We start from the raw sequence: 17,092 nt of genomic DNA on the forward strand, positions 1-17,092 counted from the left end.
ATTACTCATGTACCAGGGAATATGATTTCTAGGGCTGTAGAAGGTAAAGGCAAAATCAATTTCTAAGACCATATTTTCTCTAGTTAAATTAAGAGACATTGCAGATTATCATTCATGAGACATGTATAAAACTTCTATTTTGCTAGACTACCACCATGACTAATGATGAAGTAAATTGCCAAGGGTAGCCCGATATGTTTATTCTTTTCTTTACTTATTACAGACATAATTACATGGAACCAAAATCCTGTTAAGCCAATCATTTAAACGTAGATAGAACAGTATAAATTGAAAGACTACTTGGCCTTAATGGAGATTAAGCTCTTGAGGAAATAAGTACACAGTAAAATATCACTAATGAGTCCCTCTACAGAAAGAAGGTGTCTAGAGAGTGGCCACAGATAAAAATACTTGGTGAATGCAAATTGAGTGGAACAAGCTCAGTGTTATATCCTCAGCCCAGACCTCTCCCGTAAACTGCAGATCCATACATCCAGCTGGCCAATCTACTGGACATCTCCACTTCATGTCCCACTGGTACCTCTGATCTTCATAGCTAAAACTGATCCCTCACTATGCTTTCTTCTCCTTATGCTATTCCCCACATCCATATACGGTACCACCATTCACTCCTATGTCCAACCAGAAACCTAGGAGTTATCCTTTCTAGATTCCTTACTCTCTTTCCTAATATTCAGTTTATTACCAAGTCATATCAATTCTACCTTTCAAATATCTCTCAAATGCACCCCCACTTTATTTTATTCCTACCACTACCATTCACTCTCGCGTGGGTTACTGCTATAGTCTTTTTCTAGCTTAAGCCTTGCCCTCTCTAATCCATTATACAGCTTGCAGTCGGAGAAATCTTTCTAAAACACAAATCTGATCAATAGCGTTGCTCCTCTATATTATAAACCTTTAATTGTTTCCAGTTCTAGTCAAGGACCCAAGCTTGTGGGGCCCTGAGAGGTAATGCCAGCAGAAGGCCTGCTGCCCACAGTTATTACTTCCAATCCTTAGGAGGATCTTTCAGTATCAATGCTTTGGAAAGCAAGGTGGTCCCTACTACTCCTACCATCCAGCATCCACGCTCCCCTCACTCCTGTAGCAGAATATGGTTACGTCTCTGATTTTCTAAAGTGGAGCTCAAAACTCATCTTATTCTAGGATTATGACCTTCTAGCACATTTATATTATCCAAATTCTTATAATGCATATACATAATGAGTTAAACAGGCCTTTGTGTTTTACCTCAGGCAAGAAACTTGTTACCATGAAAAGCACAGTGTGCATAGGAAAAGGGGTTCCAAATTCCAAGCAAACAAACTTACTGATGGGCTTTGAGGACATAACAATTTGGCATTTGACATTCAATGAATTAATCATATCTCCCAGAGTAAGAAAGTTCCCAGAGGTTTGCAAGGTGAGCACTGGTAGATATGGCTTTTCAAAGGCTTATGAATTCATCTCTGTACTATCACCCAGTCCAAACTGACCCTCTCATTTACAAGAATCTTGAAAGACTCTAATAAACCCCTTGCTGAAAACGAGATATGCCATGCCTACAGGATTCCCAAGCTACTTATCTAATAACCGATCAGAAAAAGCAGTCAGGACAGTCTGGCATAATTGTCCTTAATGAACCCTGGCTGATTCTTTTAATCATCACTTCCTTTAAAAATGTTTCAATTTATCATTTGAATCAAACAGTCTACAGTTCTTTGTCAAGATGAACACCAAGTTCAGCAACCATTAGTTCCTGGATTCCACCTTCTTTCCTCTTTGGGGTGAAATGAGGACATTAACCTCTCTTCAGATCTGTGGCAACTTTCCATTCTCCACAATTTCACAGAGACTCTCAGATGACCAGCAATCCCACCTGAATGTTCCCTCATTGCCTTGGGATGTAATTTGTCTGGGGCAGGGACCTTTTTGGTATGTCCCTTCCCAACGACTCGAGGGCACTGGGTGGGTTTAACATCCTGGGAACACACCAGACTGCCTCAAGCCCCTCCCTGGTGAGCACACCCTCTGAGCTATGGAGGGTATTAAGTGGCTGACTCCACACAGCCATATTCTCCCAAGGGTCTTTCCCTTTTCACTTCACCCATTAGCATCTTGGGGTTGGTCAGATTCCTTCTAGAGCAACAATTTACTTGCACTACTTCCTGTATTTTCAAGTAAATATGGCAATGAGTTTGGTTGAATGAGACTTTCAACCTCATTTAATTCTGTAGTCACCAACCAAGGCATCAATGTGAGAAAAACCATTAGGACTGGAAGAAAACACCTTTCTATCGATATAGCTACATGAACATACAGGATCTGCCCCCTCCTTGCCCCAAATATGCCATTACTTCAATTATTTCTCAAGTATTCTTCATACAAAATCTTATATACTAAAAATGGTGGGAGATAATGACAGAAAAGCAAGTGTTGGCAACTCAAAGGCAGGTGCTTATCAGCACGGGGTGATAGAAGAGCCTCAGCTACACCTGAGGTGCAGTTAATCCTCAGGATGTCAGGTCCCCTCTATTCTGAAGACGTTAAGATATGCAGTAGCAGAGCTACCAATAAAAATATGTTACACAATCCTCAAAGAGCCATCACTGCTCTTCAGAATCGGAGAAGAACATCTAATTCCACTGCGTGCAACCTAGACAAAAGAGCCAAGACCATCTCAGAGCATTAATCCACAAATCCCTCCGTTTACTGGCTTCCTACCTCACTTTTCTAAGAGAACATTTTGTCTTTCAGCAAAACTAAACTGTGGCCACCTATGGTGCAGGCCTGCCATCTCAAACTTCAGAATCCCTGAGCAATCATCATAGCTGTTTGCAAGAGATGACTCCAGCCATATGGATTTTTCCTTTCAAGAAACTCTTCTTTCTACTATTGTCTTCATTATATTGTCTTGTTCTCTAACTTTTATCATGTGGAAATGAGAGATACATGAGATATTGTACAGAACATGACAAAACACTGGATTAGAAGATAAAAGACCTGGGATCATGTCCTAGCTCTGATATTTATTACCTGAGACCTTAGGCAAAACCATTAACCATTAAAGACTGTGGCTAATCAGTTGCCTAAGAGAACTTAAATTGGAGTCAGGAAATCATCATTCATGTAAGTAGGGACTAACAAAGAGGGATTACTCTGACAAGATCTCAGAAATTTGTGTTACCTGCCCAGGTAACATGGTTTGTCACAGAATCAACTATATTGTTGTTGATAGCTGCTGTCTAGTCATCTCCAACTCATGGCAACCCCATGTATAATATAATGAAATGTTGTCCAGTTCTGTGTCATCTTAATGATCATTGATTGGTATGTGACCACTGCTGTGGCCACTGTGTATTTTGAGTGCCTTTCAACCTAGGGGTTTCATTGGCTAATTTTCAGCAGTAGATTGCCAGGCCTTTCTTCCTAGAATGTCTTAATCAACTATAGGGTTAAGGCAATAAAGCAAATCCAAAAGAGGCAAGCTGCATATATCCAATAGGCGATAGATTTTGTGTATTGTGAAGGTGAGCAAAGAAAGTGAACTAAAAGAATGGAAATGACAGTATTATTATAGAAGGGGAGAAGCATTATGACTCCCAAGAAGCACACTTCCAGCTAAATAAAGATGCTCGGGAGTTGGAAGGAAAGCACAAGATTAGATTACTTAAATACACAAGAGAAGGCTCCTATGACGTACCAAAAACCAAACCCACTGCTGTCGAGTCAATTCTGACTCATAGTGACCCTACAGGACAGAGTAGAACTGCTCCACAGGGTTTCCAAGGAGCGCCTGGTGGATTCGAACTGCTGACCTTTTGGCTAGCAGCTGTAGCACTTAATTACTACACCAGCAGGGTTTCCTCCTATGACATAAAAAGTTAAAAAGTATGTAAAATGAGTTTATAGAAAGCCAAAGAAAAGACAGTTATTTAGAAAAACATAGCATATAATTTACTTTAATAAGTAACTCTTATTATTGCATTTCTTATATTTTAGGACAAGCAAGTGAAGAGGAGAGAGATGGCATGAGGGGAGGTAGGGTTATAATATTTACTGGGTCCAACCTTGGCAAAACACCTTACTAGGTGCTCCCTATCACTTATTTCATTCTGATCCTGTGAGGAAAATATTTTGATACTGGTATTAGAGATAATAAAACAAAGCTTCAGAGAGGTCATACTTGCCCAAGTCTGTCTAAATTGAGGGAAATAGGATATATTTATCAGAGATGCTGAAGGTACCCTTAAATAAATATTAAAGAATGTACTTTGGGGTGTGGCTATAGCCAGGTTTGAATCAGACTAGCTCTTCAAGAGTCAAGAGAAACCTGTAAGCTAAGTAACTCACAGGCTAGCTTCCCTCAAGAAAGGGCCAAGCTGGTGCAGCCATTTGGAACTGGCCAGAACTCAGGGTGATGAAATACTCACTAGAGGCAGGATTGAGTGGGCAACAACTCCAGGCTGAATGTGAGGACCAAGGAATACAGTGTTGAATGATGAAAGCGGCTCTTGAGAGAGGACCGAAATCTCCAACTTAAAAGAAGAAGCTACACTAAGAGAAGAGCCAATAAGAGTTGCCAAAAAGCATTAAGGAATGATTTTTTCAGTGTTAGGCAGACCTTGAAAATGACAGATATTTTGAAGTGGACAATAAACTGTTCAGGTCATGTACTCAGAAATAAACATTACCAAAAAAGTGGTCACAAGGACAAGACCTGCTAACATTGTACCTGTTTCTGCTTAAAACAATTTTTGTCCTAATTCATAAATCAAAGAAAGGCATTGTAATGGACTGAATTGTGTCCACCAAAAATATGTGTTAACTTGGTTAGGCCGTGTGTGGTTTCCTCCATTTTGTGATTTTCCTATATGACATAAATCATAATTTCTGCCTGTGGTTAAAAGGATTAGGGTGGGATGTAATACTCTTCCTCAGGCCACATCCCTGATCCAATGTAAAGGGATTTTCCCTGGGGTGTGGCCTGCACTGGCTTTCATCTCTCAAGATATAAAAGGGAAGGGAAGCAAGCAAAGAGTTGGGGACTTCATACCACCAAGAAAGCAGAACCAGGAGCAGAGCATGTCCTTTGGACATGGGGTCCCTGCGTCTAAGAAGACCCTTGACCAGGAGAAGACTGAGGTCAAGGGCCTTCCTCCAGAGCCGGCAGAGAGAGGAAGCCTTCCCCTGGAGCCAACACCCTGAATTTGGGCTTGTAACCTACTAGACTGTGAGAAAATAAATTTCTCTTTGTTAAAGCCATCTACTTGTGGTACTTCTGTCATGGCAACACTAGATAACTAAGACAGGCATTAATCAGTAAGATCCCTGAATACAAAGAGGCCATTGATGGTTTCACCAAGTTCATTTAGTCAGTGAAAGAAGCGGAAAGTGTAACTGGTATCAACCCTGTACAATACAGATGCTGAAATCATGATTTTTAATGAAAATGTTTAACTGAAAAAAAGAGTGAAATCTACATGAAGAGCAATGATTTTTAAAAATATTATAATGTTAAATGAAAGCAATATTATGCAAAACAGTGCACGCATTTGATTATTCCACGTAAAAATATGCAGTCAGAAGAAGTCATAGGAAAAAGGAGGATCCTGGGATTAATGGTACGCAAAAGCCCTGTGAGGTAGAGGATCATCTCTGTAGATGACAACTAACAAATATTAAGTGTAGGATTTTTCTCTAAAATGGTCTAAGATTTTGAGAAAAATTTTTAAAGTCTTTAATGTTCTCATCGAGTGCCTGGGTTTGTGTTTGAGGTAACCCAGAGTGGCCTCAGAGAAAGCCCTGGCAGTCTACTTCTGAAAAATCAGCCACTGAAAATCCTATGGTGCACACTTCTACCCTGATATACATGAAATCGCCAGGAGTCAAAATCAACTCAATGGCAATTGACGGTTTTAATGTTTTCATACAGACGTTCCAATTAAAACTGGAAAAAATTCTATAAATGTATCCCAAAGTATCTAGACTGAAAGGATATAAGAGCCACAACTGGTCACAGGTAACTGTTACAGGCAAATTATTATCAATTACTGACACTTGAAGTCTTCCCTGACCACGAATGGGCATCTCTCTCCACACATGTATCTCTCTCAAAGCTGCTTTATTTTTCTTCATGGAATTCATCACTTCTGATATAACATACTGTTTACTTCCCTCCACTAGAATGTAAGCACACTGAGGGGAGGAATTTTATATTATTCACTCTTAATCCCAGGATTTGAAGAAATTATGGCACTTAAAAGTGGTCAATATATTAATATATTTGTTAAATGAATGAAGAAATATATATCAGTTTGTGTAATCAATGAGCTCAACTCAATGGTAAGCTCAAGCAAGTATCACACATTTTTTAACGTATTTTAGGGTACCAGAGGTACAATGGTGAGAATTAAACTGTACAAAAGCACAAAAACAAAAAGACAGAGCTAAGCTTTCAGTAGCATTGTCAGAATGCAGTGGAAAAACCCTGTCAACTCATTGGCTCAATACGTGAAGAAAGGCACGTTGCAATGTCTGCTTTTTGTCATACTCAACTTTTTAATATTTGAAAGCTCTACTACTATAAAAAATTAAGATGGAAAATCCATTTTGGTACAACCTGTAAAATCCCTTCTGAGAAGTTTAGAAGATCTGCAAGTCCAACATGAACAATGAATGGAGCCTGTAATTATATCACAGAGGAGTGGCTTGATCGGTAGATTATATACAGCCTAAAAATTTACCCAAAGCAGAAGGGAAAATATTTTACCTACTTTTAATAATAGGACACGCATGAACTTAGCAATGCTTAAAAAGAAAGCTATTGCTTGGAACAAGCAGTGATTCTAGTCATCTGGTTGGCAAAAGTAAAATCACTTTTAAACAAGGTACTGCATTGCTGTCACTAAACCAGAGCAACATGGTCACCATTAGGTTGATTTCATTCACATGAGTATACAACTTCACTCATTACTACTACTCTACCTAGATAAAGATGCACTTATATTGAAGAGTAATCATTTGCTGATTTGGTCAGCCACGTTCCATTAGTAAATTCATAAATCAGGGTAGCGTTTACAGTAATATTGTGAATTTTATTATTTTAAGGTAAAGTTCAGGTTCTGCGCCTGGATTATATGAATCAGAGTGTGAAAATGTAAAACACGTATGGAACCGTGAGAGGCAACTAAGAAATTTGTGCCAAACCTAAAAAGTAGAACCAAATGCACTTTGTGAGTGGTACCAATTCAAGGCACAATTAGTGAAACATTCGCTCCTTCTTTAAATTGTTTCACAGTTCCAGCAGTAGTGACACTTGCTAACAGGAAGAGGGCCTCAGGGCAAGGGCTGCCTATACCAGGTCTAGAGGCTGAGTTGGTACTGCTTGGTGGTGAGGCAAAAGCTTTGAAATTGAGACTGCTTCTGCCACACCTGCACTACTCTGTCCCTTTTTAAAACAACTAAATGCCCTTCCAGAGCTCTCGGGAGAAAGGCCAACATCTTTATAACAGGAGCAAGAGGGCCTTGTGTTGTCTGCCCCCCACCTTGCAGCGAACCCCCGTCTTCCCCCCTGCCCTCTCACCCCATCCTCGTGTTCTCTACTCTTCAGCCAAGCTGGTCTTTTAGCTCTGGAACATGCCTGCTTGGTCCTTCCATAAGTCCCTTGCATATGCTGTTTCCTTGGTCCAAAATAGTCTTCTTTTCTCACATCCTTTCCCCAGTTAAATCGCCAGCAACTCCTTCTATCGTATACTCTCCTGGCATCGCATAACCCTCCTAGCATTTGTCTCACTTGTACATTTACATTTACTTATGAGACATTTGGGTGAATGTCTGTCTCCTCCACTAGATAGTAAACCAAAATCCATTGCCATCGAGTGGATTCCTACTCATAGTGACCCTACAGTACAAAGTAGAACTGCCCCATGGGGTTTCCAAGGATGTAAATCTTTATGGACACAGACTACCACATCTTTCTCCTGTGGAGACTTTGTTGGGCTTGAGCCACTGACCTTTTGGTCAGCAGCCAGGGACTTAACCACTGTGTCATAATTAAGGGGAAAAGCTAACTATAGCAGAGACAGAAGCCTGTCCAGTTTCAGTAGAGCTTCCAGACTAAGACAGACTAGGAAGAAAGAACTGGCGTTCTACTTCTGAAAACAAGTCAACGAAAACTCTATGGATCATAACAGAATATTGTTCAATATTGTGCTGGACAATATAAGCCCCCTAGGTTGCAAGGCACTCAAAAGACACAGTGGCCTCAACAATGGACTTGAGCGTATCAATGATTGTGAGGATGACACAGGGCGACGTTTCATTCTGTTGTACATGGGGTCACTATGAGCTGGAGCTCTTTGGCTACTAATAATGATGACAATTAGAACCAAAGTAAACTTATCACTGTGCCTAATATAGATACTCAGTAATTACTTATTAAATATTTAAATGAATAAGTGAATGAGTATAAGGAGATTGTTTGCTACTTCTTTTGTATTTTTTTTTGTAATTAACTTCTATTTGTCTATGGTAGCTTCTTTTTATACCTTATCTCTTTTTCAAGCATTTTCCTCTCTCTCTCTCCCCTCCCTATGGTGCTTATTACTTAGTTTGGGTTATTTATCACATGCTGGATAACAATTTGTTTCAATCAGATTTTTTTGCCCCATCTGAAAGCTCACATCCTTCATGCCAACACATTTTCTTATTTTCTCCATGATTAAAAGTGATTTTATTTTTCTTAGAATTACATAAGTTTATTACATTCCATACTTTTTCATTTTAAGAGAGGGCTCACTTGGCATTCCACCATTCTATCAGAAAATGTGCAATATAAAAGAAACAAACTTTGGTGAGAACACTGCAGTACCTACCAAGGCATTGTCCATTCCAGCCTCTGAATCCTTCTGTGCATGGAATGCACTGATAGGATCCTGGAGAATTCACACACTGCTCATCTGGGCAAGTACTTGGAGTCAAACATTCATTAATATCTGAAATATCAAAAAGCTAGGTCACATACATTTTAGCAGAATATCAAAGCAGAAACTTACTTTGTGATGAAGGAAAAAAGAAACATGTTATATCTACACTGCATTGGGGGAAACAATAACTGATCAAGTGATACGTTGGGTCCACACTTAAGTACACAACAATGCATGGTTAGGTAAACCCTGACTAAAACATTTGTACACATTCCAAGGAAGAGCTTGGCCCCAAATTCTTCAGCTGGCAGGGCCTGGCCACCTCACTCTGGGAGCTGTCTGGGGCCACTTTCTGGACATCAAACCTTTCAAGTGATAACAAAGTTTGCCAGAAAGAAATACAAAGAATGGGGATGAGAGTGAGGAAGCCATATATCAACCTGGTTAGGGGTTCTCTCTGCAGACATCACATGCTCTATGGAAATCCTTACTTTGGGTTAATGGACCCAAAAGCATCCTATATTTAAAGAGTTTAAAAATTTTCATACGGTAGATATTCCTTGGTGGTAGGAAAAGAATGTCAGAAGACAGTGAACTCATCACGTATTTCCAAGATTTTACAGAAAACTAGGATCACATGATTATTATTTTTTTGTGAAAAATATCTTATTATTTTATATTCACAGCTAACTTACTAATCAGAGTTCTTTCTGATATGGGGAGGAAAAACACTTTAAAATACTTGAGACTCTGGTTGAGATCACTGCAACAGCTTTTGGCAGTTTCAAGAATGGTAAAACAACAAAGTGAGGAAAAAGTAAGATACAGGATAGAGTTCACAGCCCAAAGTGTACCAGTGGTTACCAGGGGTGGGTGGAAGAGAAGAGGAAAGGAGGACTCCACACTTAGGGGACAATGAGCTTCTGCTAAGGATGATGGAAAAAATTGGGAGCACAGAAGGATGGTTGAGTAAGATGATGAACATAAGTTAATATCACTAAACTTTACATGTGAAGAATGGTGGCATGGCAAATGTTTTGTTTCATATATATTTACTACACACGCACACAAATATATATATATGTAAAAGATGCAGAAAGATTTTTAGTGGAGTGGAGGGAAGGAGAGTGGCAGAAGGCAGGAGTTCATGGGTAATGACGTTTCTCTTCCAGCCTTCACCAGTTAGTGCCGTGGATAAGAAGATTTAACTCCAGAATTCTGAAGATCTACATGGGGTCGTCAACTTAAAAGAAAAATACAGACTATTATCTACCACCGTTATGGTTTCCTTTAAAAAAAAAAAAAAGTGTGGCAATCAACACACCAAAAGGTAGAAAGGACATCATACTGGAATATATCTGCATTATGACCGGCTCAAAAAAAAAACCCAAGAATTGCAATATCCTGGGTACTAGCACCATTTAAAATAAGTATTTTTGTACAGTTGGATTTTGAATTTAAATTAGTAGATTTAATCTATGAATGTGATGCATATAAATGTATATATGACCATATTTAAAAGGAGCGCTGGTGGCACAGTGGTTAAAGTGCTTGGCTGCTAACCAAAAGTCTGGCAGTTAGAACCCATCAGCTGCTCCAAGGAAGAAAGATGTAGCAATCTGCTGCCCTGGAAACCCAATGGGGCAGTTCTACTCTGCCCTCCAGGGTCACTATGAGTCAGAATTGACTCTACAACAATGCTACGAGTAACCAAATCTAAAATATAATTGGTTTTTCAGGACATAAGCTGAAAAGTGAAAGAAGAAATGGATTATGGATAGACTAAATATCCATGGGTATTTGATGTCTTCATTGTGGTAACTTCTTGAAAACTATCTCCAACTATATATCACTAGGCATGTGTGAAAAGATGCTTAAAATGAAACAGTTGAAGATAATACTAAGAGAATAAGCACCAGGTCAGCATTGTAATTTACTTTCCTATTCGTGAAAAATTCTTGCCAGTAGACAATGACACACAGTGGTTGCTTTTAGGTCAGATGTTCTGGGACTTCTTGTTCTACAAAAAGATGGTGCTTGCCAGTTTCATTTTCAACCAGCATTACATTCTCCTCTGGATGGGATTTTTTTTTTTTTTTTTAATTATAGAAATACAGTCGCTAAATCAGAGAATGTCATTGAGACAGGTTGGTCCAATAAATAGGGTGCTGAGAAATCCAAGATAATTTCCCCAAATTCCTCACAGCTCTCACCCATAAATTAGGGACTACCTGCCTAATAATACTTTAAAAGAATAAGGATGCATGAGATAATGTCTGTAAACCACAACAAACTCCTTGGAGACTGGCACTGTTTGAAAGCAGCTTCATTGGTGACAGCTGAGGAAACCTTCAGTGAGCCAGAAGCCTGGGGACCTTTGGTTCTGGTCCATGATGAAATGAAAAAACAACTGCGTATTTGGCTCCTTCTTATTTTCAAGCCTTTTCACAGGGATGGAATTATGTATTATTTACTGGGAGAACCCTGATAGTATTTCTGCTAAATAATTTCCATATACTGAATACTTCCTAGCTGCTGTCAATTTAAATAATTTTCAGATTTCTAGTCTACTCCTTTCCATCCTTCTTGGCACTATAGTTATCACTTGAATATTTTATCTTCCCACTGTGGGACTGGTATAAAACTTAAGGAAAGGATTGGTATTTGACTTTTTTGGTGGGGGCAGTTTTGCACGTAAGTATTTGTCAGATAAACTAATCCCTCCCACCACCACTTTTTAGCATTCTCCACAACTACAGGTGTACTGAGAAGATCCGACAAAAAAAACAAAAGGGGTAGGGGAGGGGTAGGTTTAAAGAAACTAGCACTTCTTGAGGACTAACAATGTGACTGGCACTATACAAGAAACAGCAACACTCATTTACTTTCATGACAACCCTGCAAGAGAACTTCATGGTTCCCATGTTGCTGATGATGAACTAAGTTTCAAAGGTGTCCTGTACTGGGCTCCAGGTCACACAGGTACTAAGTGTGGTGGCCATAAGCTGATTCCATAATCTGTGCTGTTTCCCATTTCCATGCTGTCTCTCAAGAGCAGAAGTAGGGTACAAGTGCAGACAAGGGACACTTTACACATGTGCCTGTCCCATGCCTCTTGGGTGTCAGAGGAGGGCTCATAGTTTCATTCTGATTCCAAGTTGGTCAGAAATCCAGTAACAGAGACTTCAAGCTAACATGGTGCCACAGACAGAAGCACCATGCCATCCCTCCACAACAAAGACCATAAAAACTAAGTAAACAGAGACAAACGTCATCCCTGGAACTGGAAGTATCAAATGAAGATAAGGAACTCAGCCAAACACCCAATGGAATAAGAAACTGAAAGAGGATAGAGAGTGAGGAGGGATATGCGTGGAGACTCCTTATCATCTAAAGCAGCATTTCTTGGTTTCTTTTCTCTCCACTCCAATGGCAAGCTCCCTTAGCACTTCTTTTTTTTCTTTCTTTGCTTGTTTGTTCTTAGCTCCTGTTTCTCTCTCCTCTCTCTCCTCTTTCCCATACCCCATTCCATCCACATCACAACCTCACCCATCTTTCCTGCCTACCTGCATTGTACACTGAACAGCACACCCCCGAGTAGCACAGGCAGAGTCTACTAGAACCTGTCCAGCACTGATTCCTAGCCCGCCCTGTCAGCCCTAGTACAAACCACAAACAACCCATCCCAACCCCTCCCCTTCAGCTGAACCTGCCCTGCTGCACCATAGCTGAGTGACTGGTCCTGCCCATTGGACAAGGAGGTGAAAGGTATCATGACTACAGACGAGCAAATGACAAAGAATGCACAGCCTGCCTGTTCAGACATAACCAAATAAAACAAAACACCAGAATGAAACAAACAAATCTACAATCAAGAAATGAAGAAAATAACTACTGAACGTCCCAAAGACAGAAGACAATATCAAAACATACAAAAAAACAGGACAGGATGGTTCAGGCACCCAAAATAGAACACCAGATGATTTTCCAGTAGAAGAAAAGGCACTAGAACTACTTGACAGGGAATTCAAATCTCTAATATTGAAAGCAGACAAAATGAGGAAAAGCAGACAAAAATGACGAAAAATAGGCAAATTTATGGAAAAGGCAGATAAATTCATGGAAAATACAGACAAAAAAATTGGAAGAATTCAGGAAAATAATACAGGAACAAAATGCCAAAGTAAATTCAGAACTAGAAATCATACAAAAACAACAATTAGAAATTCAAAACATAAACAACAGAATTTCAGAAATGGACAGTGTCACAGCAGGCTGAGAAGAAGGTTTAAAATGATGGAAGACAGGATCAGTGAAACTGAAGACAAACACTAGGATACAATTCTGTTGGAGGAAAAATCTCAAAAAAGAATGAAGAAAAATGAGGAAACCCTGAGAATTAGGTGTGATAAAATCAGAAGCAAAAACTTTTATGTGACTGCAGTTCCAGAACAGGAGATAAAACAGAAAACACAGAGAGGATCATTGAAGAACTGCTGACAGAAAATCTCCCTAATGCCATCAATGATGGAAAGCTGACCATCCAAGAAGCTCAATGAACCCCACACAAGATAGACCCCAAAAGAAAAACACCAAGGCATATCATAATCACATTTGCTAAAACCAAAGATAAAGAAGAAATCCTGAGCGAAGCTCGAGAAAAACAAAAAGTCGCATAAAGAGGAGAAAAATAAGACTAGGCTCTGATTATTTGGCAGAAAACATGCAGGCAAGAAGGCAACGGGATGACATACATAAAACCCAGAAAGAAAAAAATTGCCAGCCACGAATAATATATCCTGCAAAGCTCCCATTCAAATATGACAATAAAATTAGGACATTTCCAGATAAATAGAAATTAAGGGAATACGTAAAAACCAAACCTAACCTACAAGAATTAATAAAGGGAGTCCTCGGTCTGAGAACAAACAACATCTCAGACCACAGCCAAGGTAACCACAAAGAAAGTTAACAAACCTACTCATCAAAATAAAGAAGAAAAACAAAGTCTCAATAAAAACAAAAGAAATGAAAAAGAAATCCACGAACAAGAGGAACTTGGCACAGGAGAGTAAGAGGAACAAGGAAAATGTCAGCACCCAAAAAAAAGCACTACAAAATGGAAGCAATAAACTCACACCTATCTTTATCAATAATAGCAGTGAATGTAACTGGCCCAAATGCACCCATAAAGAGATACAGAGTGACAGAATGGATAAAAAACCAGGATCCATCAATATGCTGTCTACAAGAGACACATCTTAGAAATAAAGATGTGAATTTATTAAAAATCAAATGATGGAAAAAATATATCGAGCAAATAACTACCAAAAAAGAGCATGAGTAGCAATATAATCTCAGATAACATAGAACTTAAAAAATAAAATCCCCACTGTAAAAGACAAAGAAGGGCACTATATAATGATTAAAGGGATGATCCATCAGAAAGACTTAACTATAATAAACACCTATGCACCCAATGACAGGGCTCCAAAGTACATAAAACAAACTCTAACAGCACTGAAAGGAGAAATTGACAATAATATTAGGAGGCTTCAACACACCACTCTTGGTAAAGGACAGAACATCTAGAAAGAAACTCAACAAAGATACAGAAGAGCTAAAGAGCACAATCAGCCAACTTGACCTTAGAGACATATCGAAAACTCCACCCAACAGCTGCAAAGTACACGTTCTTTTCCAATGCACATGGAACGTTCTCCAGGATAGACCACAACTTAGGCCACAGAGCAACCCTCAAAAAAATCCAAAACATGGAGATAGTACACAGTATCTTCTTTGACTACAATGCCATCCAAGTAGAAATTAACAGCAGGAAGAATAAGGAAAAAAATATTAATTACATGGAAACTGAATCACACCCTGCTTAAAAACCACTGGGTAATAGAAGAAATCAGAGATGGAATAAAAAAAACTCCTAGAGAGGAGGAAATGAGAATGAAAACACATCATACCAAAATCTCTGGGACACAGCAAAGGCAGTCCTCAGAAGTCAATTTATAGCAGTAGATGCACACGTCAAAAAAGAAGGGACAAAATCAAAACGTTAGCTATACAACTTGAACAAACAGAAAGAGAACAGCAAAAGAAGCCCACAGCCACCAGAAGAAAGGAAATAATAAAGATCAGAACAGAAATAAACGAAACAAGGAATAGAAAAAAATCAACAAAGCCAAAAGTTGGTTTTTTGAAAGGAGCAACAAAATCGACCAACCACTGTCCAAATTCACAAGAGCAAAACAGGAGAGGACACAAATAACCAAAATAAGAAATGAAATGGGGGACACTACAACAGACCCAACTGAAATAAAAAGTTTTATAACAGAGTATTATAAAAAACTATACTCCAACAAATTTGAAAACCTAGAGGAAATGGACAAATTTCTAGACATACCACCTACCCAAATTAACACAAAAAGATGTTGAAAATCTGAACAGACCCATAACAAGAAGAAATTGAAAAGGTAATAAAAAAACACTCCCAACCAAAAAAGCCCTGGCCAAGATGGGTTTACTGGAGAATTCTACCAAACATTCAGAGAAGAGTTTACACCGGTACTACTCTATTTCAGAAGAGAGAAAAGGAAGTGATACCACTGAACTCATTCTGTGAAGCTGGCATAACCCTGATGCCCAAACCATGCAAAGACACCACAAAAAAGAAAATTATAGACCGATGTCTCTCATGAATACCCCACTGCAGTCAAGTCAATTCCGACTCATAGCAACCCTACAGGACAGAGTAGAACTGCCCCAGAGAGTTTCCAAGGAGCGCTTAGCAGATGTGAACGTCCGACCTCTTGGTTAGCAGCCGTAGTACTTAACCACTAAGCCACCAGGGTTTCCTGTCTCATGAATATAGATACAAAAAATTCTCAAAATTCTAGCCAATAGAATTCAGCATCATATCAAAAAAATAATACAGCACAACCAAGTAGGATTCATACCAGTTTTGCAAGGATGGTTCAACATTAGAAAATCAATCAGTGTATCCGCCACATAAAAAAAAAAAAAAAAATCACATGATCATCTCAATTGACCCAGAAAAGGCATTTAACAAAGTCCAACACCCATTCCTGATAAAAACTCTCAATAAAATAGGTATAGAAGGAAAAATTCTCAACATAATAAAGGGTATATATGCAAAACCGATGGCCAGCATCACTCTTAATGGAAACAGGCTGAAAACATTCCCCTTGAGAATAGGAACAAGACAAGGATGCCCTTTATCACCACTCTTATTAAACGCTGTGTATTTTTTTTTTTTATAAGGCAAGAAACAGAAATAAAGGGCATCCAAATTGGTAATGAAGCAGTTAAACTGTCCCTATTTGCAGATATGATACTATACGTAGAAAACCCAAAAGATTCCATGAGAAAACTACTGGAACTCATAGAAAGATTCAGCAGAGAGCTAGGATACAAGATAAATATACAAAAATCACTTGGATTCCTATACACCAATAAACAGAACGATGAAAAGGAAATCAGGAAAACAATACCATTTATAAAGCCACTAAAAAAAAAAAAAAAATACTTGGGAATAAATGTAACCAGGCATATAAAAGACCTACAGAAAGAAAATTACAAAACACTACTGCAAGAAACCAAGAGATCTACATAAATGCAAAAACATACCATGCTCACAGATAGGTAATTCAACACTGTGAAAATAACAATTCTACCTCAAGTTATTTTTAAATACAATGCAATCCCGATCCAAAAACCAACAACATTCTTTAAAGAGATGCAAGAACTTATCACTAACTTTATATGGAAAAGGAAGAGGCCCCAGATAAATAAAGCTCTACTGAAGAAGAATAAAGTAGCAGGACTCACACTACGTGACCTCAGAACCTACTATACAGCTACAGTAGTCAAAACAGCCTGGTACTGGCACAATGACAGATATACTGACCAATGGAACAGAGCTGAGAACCCACATGTAAATCCATCTACCTGTGGTCATTCGATCGTCGACAAGGGCCTGAAGTCCATCTAATAGGGGAAAAAACAGTCTGTTTTAACAAATGGGGCTGGCAAAATTGGATGTCTATCTGCAAAAAAATGAAACAGGACCCACACCTCACACCAGATACAAAAACTAACTCAAAATGGATTAAATATGGTAATACAAAGCC

At 38.9% G+C, this 17,092-nt stretch overlaps 1 protein-coding gene across 9 annotated transcripts in view; it reads right to left on the reverse strand.

Moving 5' to 3' along the window:
• LTBP1 (latent transforming growth factor beta binding protein 1) overlaps positions 1 to 17,092 on the reverse strand; it is a 737,180-nt gene that overhangs the window by 157,585 nt on the left and 562,503 nt on the right. For all 9 annotated transcript variants that reach the window (XM_064277221.1, XM_064277224.1, XM_064277220.1 and 6 more), the window contains one exon: positions 8,880 to 8,999. In XM_064277221.1, the coding sequence (XP_064133291.1) occupies positions 8,880 to 8,999 (120 nt within the window). The remainder of the gene's footprint in view (positions 1 to 8,879; positions 9,000 to 17,092) is intronic.

Source organism: Loxodonta africana, chromosome 26 (assembly GCF_030014295.1).
Source record: "Loxodonta africana isolate mLoxAfr1 chromosome 26, mLoxAfr1.hap2, whole genome shotgun sequence".
Classification (NCBI taxonomy): domain Eukaryota; kingdom Metazoa; phylum Chordata; class Mammalia; order Proboscidea; family Elephantidae; genus Loxodonta; species Loxodonta africana.